At 39.2% G+C, this 12,445-nt stretch overlaps 1 protein-coding gene across 2 annotated transcripts in view; it reads right to left on the bottom strand.

Moving 5' to 3' along the window:
- The window catches only part of MYOM1 (myomesin 1), a 141,888-nt gene that overhangs the window by 24,388 nt on the left and 105,055 nt on the right, over positions 1 to 12,445 (bottom strand). For both annotated transcript variants that reach the window (XM_005665300.3, XM_003127844.5), the window contains 3 exons: positions 6,467 to 6,623; positions 3,841 to 3,947; positions 3,676 to 3,720 (listed from right to left, as the gene is read on the bottom strand). In XM_005665300.3, the coding sequence (XP_005665357.1) occupies positions 3,676 to 3,720; positions 3,841 to 3,947; positions 6,467 to 6,623 (309 nt within the window). The remainder of the gene's footprint in view (positions 1 to 3,675; positions 3,721 to 3,840; positions 3,948 to 6,466; positions 6,624 to 12,445) is intronic.

Below are 12,445 nucleotides of genomic sequence, written 5' to 3'. Positions count from 1 at the left end.
ATATGCTTTTACTGGTTTGTTTTATTGTGGTTCCCCCCCACACAAAATTGCATACAATCCTCTTCAAAATGGTATTTTATAGTGAATAAGTTCTCAAATATTGATAATTTGAAAAACAATAACTAACATCCTACAGCCACCAACTGTAAAATATAATTACACCTAAGAGGACACATTAAATAGATACAATTTATGTATATGTGCTTGTGTATATTTGTATACTAGAGTATTACATACAAGTGGAATAATAACCAACGTCTAAAAATAGAGATATATTATGCAGGATGTTGTTGACACTGAGGTATACCTCCCACCACCGCCCAAACATCTTAAACTCTTCACACACACACACACACACACACACACACACACACTCAAATAAGCTGCCAGTCTACACTGCAATTTCATACCACTGCTAGAAATACAGGTTAGGTTATTTTCTATTTTTAGCTTTATATTTTAATTTTTTTCCTTCTTCTCAGCCCTAAATTTCCTTAGGCTCTTTTCTCTGGCAGTTAATTTGCTCCAGCAAAATATCTGTTATTTGTATGTTTAAGGCATATGTTTAGTGGTTTTCAAAATATTTTTGAAAATAGCTTAAAGCAGAAGAATTTACCATGCCAAAGAATAAAGGAACACTATTAAACGATGTAAGGATTCCCGTCATGGCTCAGTGGTTGACGAATCTGACTAGGAACGATTCGGTTGCTGGTTTGATTCCTGACCTTGCTCGGTGGGTTAAGGATTTGGCGTTGCTGTGAGCTGTGGTGTAGGTCGAAGACATGGCTGGGATCCCATGCTGCTGTGGCTGTGGCATAGGCTGGCAGCTATAGCTCCGATTAGACCCCTAGCCTGGGAACTTCCATATGCTGCGAGCCCTAAAAAGCAAACAAACAAACAAAAAACAACCCCTCAAAAAAAAAATTCTGTAAGAAATGAGACCATTTAAAATCTTACAAAAATCAGAGTTCCCATCATGGTACAGCGAAATGAATCTGACTAGGAACCATGAGGTTTCAGGTTCGATCCCTGGCCTTGCTCAGTGTGGGTTAAGGATCCAGCATTGCTGTGAGCTGTGGTGTAGGTCGCAGACGCAGCTCGGATCTGGTGTTGCTGTGGCTGTGGTGTAGGCCGGCAGCAACAGCTCCGAATGGACCCCTAGTCAGGGAACCTCCATATGCCATGGGTGCAGCCCTAGAAAGACAAAAATAAATAAATAAAGTAAAATAAAATAAAATCTTACAAAAATCTCAAGAAAATAATTAGATGTCAACATTTACTAAGAGGAAGTGGGTATAAATTGAGAAACTGGATATGCCGTGTTGACTCTATTATCAGTTCTCTGAAAAGATTCACAGGGATGTAGCTGATCCAACAGCAGTGGAAAAAGAAAAGTACTGGAGCTGTGATATTTAAAACTCTGCTTCGATGGCTAACGGACACTCCCTGGGGTTGGGAAAGTCCAACTTGCATGTTGGAGTTTTTAACACACTCTCGGGTTCTCTCTGTGCAGGCCCAAACGCCACACCAGGTCTCTAATAAAAGGTTACCTGAATTTGCTGTGTGTGCCCCTCTCTTCTAGAACCAGCAATTAGGGTGCTAATGCTCATGCAGAATAGAATCTCTCAGCCTGAATGACAGTGACAGCAGGTAATTACTATCTCCAAGTCTTTACGATCACTGAACTTCAGGAAGGCTGGGGGCCTCCAATTCAATGGTTAACACCCCAACTTCTCTCATCTCCATCTTTTGAGCTAAATGGAAATGTTTGGACTAGCCATTGCCTAGACACTGTCAATGTTTAATGTCTGAGTAACTAAATTAGCAGGTGCTGCAGTTTCCCTCTATTTGTACCATGTTCATGAGTAGACAGTGTGAACATTCACGGCTTGGCTGTGCCCAGCACAGTGACCGTCTCCTCCACTCCCTGCTTCACAGCTCTGGGGACATCTGTGTGGTGGGCAGACAGCTCTTCTGCAAGCGGCTTTTCCTAGGTCACTGTCATGTTTCAATTAATATTTGTACTTTTCCTAACGAGTTTGAGGATCAACCGATGCCTTATTGATTATGTCTCACAGCACCTCGACGTGGTAGATGCTCTAAACGATTACAGTGGCCATTCCTGGAAAGAAACCAAGGCGATGGGAAAATGGGAATGAGTTGCTCCGGTTCACAGAGTACAGAACAAAGAGAGTCCAGGCCAAACCTCTACCTTCCAAACATTTTAAAAAGAATAATTTTAAGATAGCAATTGTGGTATTACTTTTCCAGTTTTATGGTGAATAAGCTTACAGATGAGAAATGGTTCCCTCCCAGAATTCAGAAAGCCTGCATCCAGGAGTTTCCGTTGTGGCACAGTGGTTAACAAATCCAACTAGGAACCACGAGGTTGCAGGTTTGGTCCCTGGCCTTGATCAGTGGGTTAAGGACCCGGCATTGCCATGAGCTGTGGTGTAGGTCACAGATGCAGCTTGGATCCTGCGTTGCTGCGGCTCTGGCGTAGGCCGGCGGCTACAGCTCCGATTGGACCCCTAGCCTGGGAACCTCCATATGCTGTGGGAGCAGCCCAAGAGAAAAGGCAAAAAGGCAAAAAAAAAAAGCCTGCATCCTGCATTTACACCCCATAGATACCACACTGTCTTCTGCTGAATAAAGTTAGCTTTGAGAACATTCCAGCTGAGGCCAATAGTCACCAACACCCAGCCTCACTATCAAACACGCATGCATTCCTTGGGAATGTGAGAAGTCAGGTGATTGGTTTTAGATCAGTGTTTGTTTTTTAATCAATAGCTCTGCTGAGAAGCTCCGGAAAGAGGTAGACTTCCCTAGAAAAATGCACATATACAAACATATAAAGTTTCACCTATAGTTTGGGGTCAGGATATAGTTACCTGGGTTTCTGAAACTCCTGCATTGGTGAAGAAGAAAAAAAAAAAATCCTGATTTAAAAAAAATGAGTGATGCTATCACTGTGTTTGTTTTTTCAAACTCTAAGGTGTAACTTTCTGGATGCTTCACGACTTTGGCCCGTGGGTATCAATGGCAAGAGATCCTATCAGGCCAGTGGAACTTTCCAAGTATCATTTCGGACTTCTCTTAAGTGTCAACTGTGGAATTTAATCTTTTATGTAGAAAGTGCTTTATTGAAGGGTTTGGAGATAGCTCAGAGGGATTCTTTTTCTGATCAAGGGCATCTTTACCTTATTTTCCAGGAGTTTAAAATGGTAGGTACTGTCTTTAGATTGTCTTTAGTGCTAACAGATTATTTAGGAAGAGATTAGTTTGCCTAAAAGACATACAAATTAATGTATCCAGAAGATATATATATATATATACATACACACATTATATATATACACAGACATATATATACACACACACACATATATATATGATTCCAAAATACATAGGCAAAAGTGAAGAACATAATTACTCAGCTTTTACATCTAAGTAACCCGACACTACTCTATGTAACAGAGCTTGGGATATATTTCCTCTGTTAGTATTCTTTACATCTACAGATAACAATGGTAAAGATAAAAGCAGCCTTTCAGAAAGCATGTCTGCTGCTACTAATCCATGTTCCATTATACTTCTCAAGAGCCTCTTCTATTGATCCTATCAGAGTTGCCCAGTAGGATGGCTAAACTCTATGAATGTATTGTGGACACTTACTTGGGAACTTGTGTTCTTGGCTGAGAGCAAGTAGACGCTTCAATTCTGTAGGGAGAAAAGGAGAACAATTAAACCTTGAACTATTGTAACAAAAGTCTCTTGATCCTGGAGAATCACTGAGCGAACAAAGCAGCAGTACTTATGAATGAGCTGATTTTAACTTACCTTCCTCATCTATCAAGTAGCTTGCCGCTATCCCATCAGTTTCCGTCACATCACAGGAGTAAATGCCCAAGTCTTCTACCCCAAGGTCTTTGAAGGTCATTTTCGTCCTTCAGAAGAGAATATTTTTATAAGAAGTGAAGCTGTGAGGGGTCTGCGAACCTGTGCCCTGCCCTGCCTCTAGGCATTTGCACATGCCGCTCCCTTCACAGGGAGCCCTTTTTCCATCCCTGCCTGACCTGAAGCCCATTGCTCTTGCTGCTTCTGGGAAGACACTCCTGACGTCCTCCTACGGGGTGATGGTGATGCGCAGGGATGCTGGTACAAACTCCCAGTGCCCAGCTATGATGCATATCAATGCACCTCCCAAATAATGATATTTCTAGCTAATCAATCCTTGCTGGGCAGCCTGAAAATTTCTTTCTTCACAGGGCAGAACCTGCTGTTGGTAACTCTAGGTGCCCCTCTCATATCGTCCCTTGCAATTCCCTTTGTGAAGGTTATTCCATGGCATTGGTACTGCCTATTTCATTAACTATATGCCTCCATTGTGGGCCTTTGCAGACGAGATCTGTTTTGTTTATGTTGTGTCCTCCAGCATCTAATGCCTTGTCTGGCACATGATATGTGCTTAATAAACACTTGTGGAATGAATGAATGAATGAATGAATGGGTTAATGGTCTAGTTCACTGTGTTTTCTAACTTTGGTGAGTCATACTGCTAGTCAGTGTCTCAGATCACTCAAATGTTTATGTTAGTCAAGAAAGAAAAATTTATAGTTCAATTTCTTTTCTTTGGCCAAAATCATCTTTTACTTCAAGGACTTTACAACACAGTGACAGTTAGACATCTTTTAATTGTATTCAGTATTTCCTTGCTGTTCTCCAACAAAATTACTATTTCTTTCTTTTATTTTTGAGATATGTAGGGCTCCTTTGAAGTAGAAATAATACTTAGGAACATTTTGCTTTACCAACATAATCCAATTTGGTTGGCACTATAAAGATATAAAGCTTGGTAAGTTATGCAAAATAAAAAGAAAACTCAGAATCTTGAAGCTGAAAGGAAGTACCAGATCATTAAAATAGTCCCCCTTTACTCTCTTCCATTTTACAGAAAAAGAAGTCTGAGGTCCATGGAAGTTCAAAGCTGCCCCAAGTCACAGGGCCAGGACCTGGTGGAGCTGGGACTAGAGCTTATCCAGCCGGTGCTTCCCATCTAGAGTTCTTTCTAGTGCGGTACTGTGTCACTCACAGGTGGCGTGAAAAGAGCAGGCCAGATTACACCGAATCTATTTAATTGACCATAATTTGAATCAGCAAGCAGCAAGTTTTCGTTACCTCCTCCCTACCAGCATCCTCACCATTACTTTAAGATTTCAAAATTCTGTAAAATAATGAGATTCATCTTAAAAGCTTTCTTTTTTGTTGGTCAAAGCTTTTTTTTTTTTTTTTTTTTTTTTTTTCTTTCTTGGCCACGCTGCAGCACATCGAGTTTCTGGACCAGGGGTCAGCTCCGAGCTGCAGTTGCAACCTATGCTGCAGCTGTGGCAATGCAGGATCCTTTACCCACTGTGCTGGGCCAGGGATCAAATCTGCATCCCAGCACTCCCAAGATGCTGCCGATCCCACTGTCACAGTGGGAACTCCAGTCAAAGCTTTTCTTACATCATAAATGATGACAACCAAAAATTCTTGCGTGCCATCTGCCTCTACAAGGATGAAGTCACTAGCCACTTCGGTTGCGTGACCTTCAACACACCCTGAAAGGAGTTCAGGGTGGAGATCAGGAATAAGGAACTCTGTGCTCTCGGAAAAACTGGCAAAACAGGCCTTCAGAGAGCTAGATATTTTTCATGAGAAGATTTTATGAGCCCAATTTCTTGCATTTTCTCATATCTAGAAAAGCACTAAAATCATCAACAGAGACATCTGCTCTTCATGACTAGCAGTAACTTCCCTGTGACTAGTGTCAAGCCTCTGCCAACATGTGTGCTAGATTGTGTGTATCCCCCTTCACCAAAATCACACATATACTGACCTCCCCGCCACTTCTTGGGAGCAATTCCTTAAAGCCATCTGACAGGCTGTCTCCTGGGCTATAGTCCTCATTTTGTCCAAAACAAAACTTAACTCACAACTCTGAGGTTTTGCACTTTGTTTTCAGTGGACAATGAGATAACATAGGAGAAAACACTTTAAGTGGAATAATATGAAAAGTACTTTACAAGAATTTTTTTTTTTTTTCTTTTTAGGGCCGCACTCACAGCATATGGAAGTTCCCAGACTAGGGGTCGAATCAGAGCTACCGCTGCTGGCCTACGCCACAGCCACACGGGATCTGAGCCAAGTCTGCAACCTATACCACAGCTCATGGCAATGCTGGATCCTTAACCCACTGAGCAAGGCCAGGGATGGAACCCGAATCCTCATGGATCCTAATCAGGTTCATTAACTGCTGAGTCACAAAGGGAGCTCCGGATTGTTGTTTTTTAAGGTTTATACTGGTTATTACTTTCTATATTACCAGATATAAAATATTTGTGATTTCCTTCTCTTTTTTGAAATGGAAAGCAGACAGCTTACTTCATCCTCCTCTCGTGAAAATTACGATTGAAACAGTACGTACTTGTTGCCTTTGCTTTCCACCTCTAATCGTGGTGAGTCCTCTGTGGGTACGTAATCTTTGGACCAGGTGAACTCAGAATTTGGAGCCATCTGATCGCATTCAAAGTTCAAGGAAATGATTCCATCATCATCCACACTTACGACAACCTCCTTGGTTCCTAGAAGATTAGAAACAAGGCACTGGTAGTTTCTGGTAGAAATCAATCAGGTAAGACTGATCCTTAGAGCAGGGCCTTGAGTCTGTGGAAGTGAAAAGCCCCAACTGTGCACTGTGACTGACAATCCTGCTACAATTTTTGTGTTGTAACATAGAATTAAATGAATGTATCATGTTTCTTAGGTAGTGCCAACACCACGGACAGTACTGTTTGTTTAGGGCTGAAGGAAAATCGGTTGACGTGACCCAAAGGAGAGTTATGAGAGTGGGTTGACCACAACAGGAAGGACAAGGAAAAGGAAAGTCCTTATCAAGTCCTAATTCATGCCTTTTGCTTCAGTAATACTGTATCTAACTGGTCATCAAGAAAAGATAGATAAGAGATAAAGAAACCAAAGGGAAATTGAAGGGGAGAAAGCAGAGGTAATAAGAATTGCCTATAGTCATGCGTTCAAAGCTTGTAAATCATTTAAGAATGGAGACAAGTTCTGCGGATCAGGTAACCATAAATTAACTGTAAGATGCTGTTCTAGGTTAGAACAATAAAAACCCAGAAACGATTGTTACTAAACGGTATGTAAATTTAAATGGAAATGAATTTCAAGAGATTTAGATATTTCAAGAAGATTGGTTTTTGTATTTTATAAGAAAACAATTAAGTTAATGTCTTAAACTCTTTTATTTTCGAGGGTTATAATGAATTACATCCACCTTCAATAGAACAATTAAAAGAGTTTGTATAGCATATAAAATATTCACATCTATGCCTAAATCAAGTTAGAAAGGTAAAATGCTCTTCTCAAATGAAGCTCAATTACCAGTCCAACCTTGGTTTGTTTGCATATGTTGGAAAAAAAAGTTTAATTTCAGAAAGGTACAGCTTTATTTTTTAAAAAGTATAAAAAATCTTTTAGTAGGTACTTCTTAAGTGATGAAAGAGTTTCTCTTCTAGACTGCATACTGTTCAATATAACCTGTCAGGGGAAAAACAATTGCAAAACTCCTCTCAGGTGAAGGGCAAAACAAAATACGTGCCCGAGGAGAGATTTGGTTTTTTTGTGTGTGTCTTTTTAGGGCTGCACCCACGGCATATGAAGGTTCCCAGGCTAGGGGTCCAACCAGAGCTGTAGCCACTGGCCTACACCACAGCCACAGCAAATGTGGGATCTGAGTTGCATCTGTGACCTTCACCACAGCTCACAGCAAAGCCAGATCCTTAACCCACTGAGCGAGGCCAGGGATTGAACCGTGTCATCATGGATGCTAGTCAGGTTCATTTACTGCTGAGCCACAATGGGAACTCCCCAAGGAGAGATTTGTGATGTGAGGGCATTGGTTCCCAAGCCTAGCAGTTGATGTAATTTGCATCCTTATCAATGGCAGTATGTGCCTCAATTATAAACCTTCAAAAAGTGATTTTTTAACTCCTGGAAAGCTTAGAGAAGACTAGCTCTAGGAGATTTTTTTTTTTTAATTACTGAAAACAAACAAACAAATGGTTATTTTCACATTTGGCTATATAGGTAAACAGAAATAAAGATCAATTAAAGATTTAATTGTTGTTTAAGTGAATGTCCACCATGTATTGCTTTTAAGGGCTGTGTCTACTCCACTGGAAGTTGCTGACCTGCATGCGATATTCCCAGTATCGCATGATTAATCCTTACAATCAATTGTTGTATAACAAATAATGAACAAGTGTTCTTATAAAATTTAAGGTTAACATCTAGAAATGCTGAGGTTTAGAAAGTATTATAATACACAGCATGACTGAAACACAGAATATAAACTGAAAATTTTCTGTGTGTCTGTATTGGTATAAAGAGGAGTGGAGAAGTGATAGAGGTTGACTAAACCTTTCTTGCTAGTTGCATAATATCTACTTTGGAGGCATGACAGATTGTTCATATTAATCACTCATTGTTTTATTTGTAATCTCTTAAAAGGAAGTGAATCATCCATATGCCTGCTGTTTATATGTTGGAGGTATGTCTTTAAGTTTATAGCAGAAAAAAATACTGCTTAGGTTAAGAATCTTGATTTTTTACTAAGGTGAAAGAGTTGACTTTTTTGCAAAGGAGTCAGAAAATGGAAAGAATGTGAACAATATAATTAGCTTTTCTTTAAATTCCATGGATAACCTTTGTACTCTTAACACTTCACTCATCTGGAATCTTGCCCCAAACCAAAAAGTAATGAAAACAAGCCTCTAAGAGCCAGTGTTGATGTGACAAAGTATTCCTGGATACTCTGGAGAATTCCGGATACGATCACTTGGAATCCATACTTAGCTTGAGATGGTTTTAACAAGCCTAGTTAGTCGGTTTCTCTCAGTAGATTAAACCCTCAAAAGAGAGGGAAGTAAGAGGCTACTCTCAGGCAGATGAGAATAAGGAAAATGACAGCAAGAAGGGAAGCAAAAAACTGAAAAGCAGCACAAAGACATTATTTAGCAGAGGGATAAATGGCTGGCTCCTCACCCCGTAAGACGTCACTGTGCTGTAACACTGGGCAATAAATAAGGCTGATACTTATGGCTCTGAGTCACACACAAAAAAGGCAAATAAGATTAAGTATATTGCATCTAAGGAATATGGAAGCTATGTACTGACCCGTGTAATATATTTTATAAGAAATTTCATCAGAGTCTTAAAATGAAATTTTAAAGAATTGATGCTTTAGAAATAAATTCTCAGGTAAATGGAACAACTGGGTATTTAAAACTATAACTTGTCTAGTTTTCTGAATGGCCAGATTTGGTCCTGAACTCATGCAACTTGGAGAATAGAAATACCCTGCTTAGCTGTTGTCTCAATTGGCACAGTTATTGAGAGAAGAACATAGGGCTGTCTCAATGAATTATTTCGGAAAATTAATTTTTATAAAGAACTTGGAGATCTTTTGTGAAAATATGAAGTGAAACAACAGATGGGTTTTTTTTTTTAAGTCCTAGGCAGTATGTATGTTTCTACTTAAACCTATGAATTTTACATCTTTACCTTGTAACTGAGCTTAATGTAAGAGATGTAATAATTTATACTTTTAGAAAACAACATGGTAGTTTTTTGATTAGATTAAAAGTTGTGAAGTGAAATTAAGTAATGGCCTGGAGAAGCAAAATAAGAAGCAGGGATTAGATGTAACATTAGCTAGTATCTGAAAGAGCTCTGCTCATCTGTAAAGGTTTTCTTGATTGATCTTATCAAATCAGGACATGGTAGACAGTATCCATAGTGGGTGAAAGAGAAGCATGAACATTTCTTTAGTTTATTCTGTTCTGGTTTTTTTTTTGGTGTGTGTGGGGCGGGGCCGGCGGGGGGGGGGGGGCGCTAGCCTGTGGCATGTTCCCGGGCTAGGGATCCAACCTGAGCTATAGCAGCAATCCCAGCCCCTGCAGTGACAATGTTGGCTCCCTAATCTACCGAGCCACAAGAGAACTCTTTTTTCTTTAGTTTACGCTCACATATAGTGGCTATGATGGGTGCTCTTGGTTGCTTTATTTAAATAAAGGGAAAAATAAAAAATAATTGAAACTATATTTGACTCTTCTGTTTTAAAAATCAAATGCTCATTAGGATGAGTATCTGATTAATTTCTGTTTTTCAAAAGTTGCACTGGCTGTTGATTTTATCAAGAATAGTGTTAAATTCTATAAGGGCAGGGATTTTTGTCTTCTGTATTTTTCCATACATATTTATATGTGTCAGAGACTGGACTGAATTAACAGGTTTAAAAGAGAAATGTCAATTTAGAATTACAATGTTTATTTTATTGGAACTAGCCTTATTAAAGCTTTAGCAAAAAAGAAAAAAATCTTAAGCACAATATCAATATATTGATAAACAGACAAGATGAAATAAAAATACCAACAAAGAAAACATTCTAGTCGCAGAGGGTTTCCTACTTAATTTTATGCTCAGACTTCAAAACTTGATCTTCTCCCTGATGGACAATGATGCTTCAACTGGCTGAAAGAATCACTCTAAAAGTGATCATAACCTTGAGCTTTTGAAAAATCAAATTCACTGAATATATTTCAGATACTAGTAAACATATTTCTTGAGCTCTATAACAACTCTCACAAGAAAATAATGTTTACTCAAAATAATATTACAAGGAAAGAATGCAGTTTTAACAATATCAATTATAAATATAAAACTAGGTTATTGTCTTAAAATGTTTAAGGCAACAATTTATAGCTTGTTCTCTATTTGTCACATAAATTACAGTGCTAATGCTCTCATCCTCTTTCAAAATGACTTTTCAAATTCAAAGCCTTCTGTTACTGCTCAGCTTTAAATTAATTAACAGGGAGTTCCCTTTGTGGCTTAGTGGTCAACGAAACTGACCAGGATCCATGAGGATGTGGGTTCAATTCCTGGCCTTGTTCAGTGGGTTAAGGATCTGGTGTTGCTGTGAGCTGTGGTGTAGGTCGCAGACCTGGCTTGGGTCCCAAGTTGCTGTGGCTGTGGTGTAGGCTGGCAGCTACAGCTCTGATTTGACCCCTTGCCCGGGAACTTCCATATGCTGCAGGTGTGGCCCTAAGAAGCATAAATAAATAAATAAAATTAGTTAACATAGTTTTTAAAATAAAAGCATTTTTAAAGAGTGACTTAGTAGACCAAGTATTTTACAATAATACCTAGAATGGAAAATAGAATTCAAGTTGCTCTGGGAAGAAAGGTTGGCTCTTCTGTGTTCTAGGTTTATGCATAGAGAAAAAGGCATTTTTGGGAAATACTTAAAAGAAATTACTCAGGACAATAAAGAATAAAGGAAGGAGTTTAAAAACAAAAAGACATCTCTTAGAAAATTTCAAAGACAATCAATTAAAAAATGAGCTCGGAATATCTTGTATCTGAAAATAAAGGACATGTTGGATTGTAGATTCCTCTTCGTGTAATAAAGTGATTATGTTAATCTGGAAAGACCACTTTTTCCACATATTAAAGTCTAAGAGGAATTAATAGGGGTGTTCCTTAAATAAAGAGATCCTGGGTACACTGTGGGCAAAAAATTCTACTGAGATTTTACAAAAGATAGCATAATATTGAAATGGATGATTCTTCTTATGAATGCTCTAGAAAAGCCAAGAGCAATGCACTAACAGCGTTTCTAAGAGGCCCTAGGCTAGCCCACAACACCGCCTGTGGAGATGAACCTGGTGCAGAGTTGGAGAGGAAAAAGGATAGCACAACATCCTCAAATTTTCTTTTTAGAAGGTCCCACAGACCGAGTTTTCACCAAGCACAAAGCTGCTATCAATTCATGGCAGAACTCACAAATGTCTAAAGGGCCATATTCTCTCAAGTTGACTAACGTATGATCAAAAATGGTTCTGGTGCTTAATGCGCAGGCAGCAAGTTTGATGTTCTGCTGTCAAAGTAAAAGAATCCCTATGGATATTCTCATCAGGATGAAAGGCCATCTCACTTTCCTAGAGTTGGGCTGGAAAAGTGGACCCAAATTTTCTTAAAAACAACTTTTGAATCTATTCAAGAACATGAAAAATCAATTAAGGGCAGAGGAGATCTGGCTATAGAAAGTAAAAGAGATAATTTTGGTCTGAAAAGGAATTAAGAAGAGTTGTCGGTAGTCAGCTGCCTCAACCTCAAACAGAGGGCCATTGATTTGCGTGAGTGGAATGGTATTTTAATCCCACCAGGCCTGCCACTACCCCCAGCATGTCGAAAACTACTTTCTAATAGGTAACAGAGAACAGTTAGTGAGCGAATACAAGTGAAGTTTTCTGAATTAGCCAGTTGAGCTGGTTTTTAATAGTCAGCCTGGCTTCCTGCTTCAGAATCCTTCAGAATTCCACTT

The sequence above is a fragment of the Sus scrofa genome, chromosome 6 (assembly GCF_000003025.6).
Source record: "Sus scrofa isolate TJ Tabasco breed Duroc chromosome 6, Sscrofa11.1, whole genome shotgun sequence".
NCBI classification, from domain to species: domain Eukaryota; kingdom Metazoa; phylum Chordata; class Mammalia; order Artiodactyla; family Suidae; genus Sus; species Sus scrofa.
This window is presented reverse-complemented; position numbering and strand designations above follow the sequence as displayed.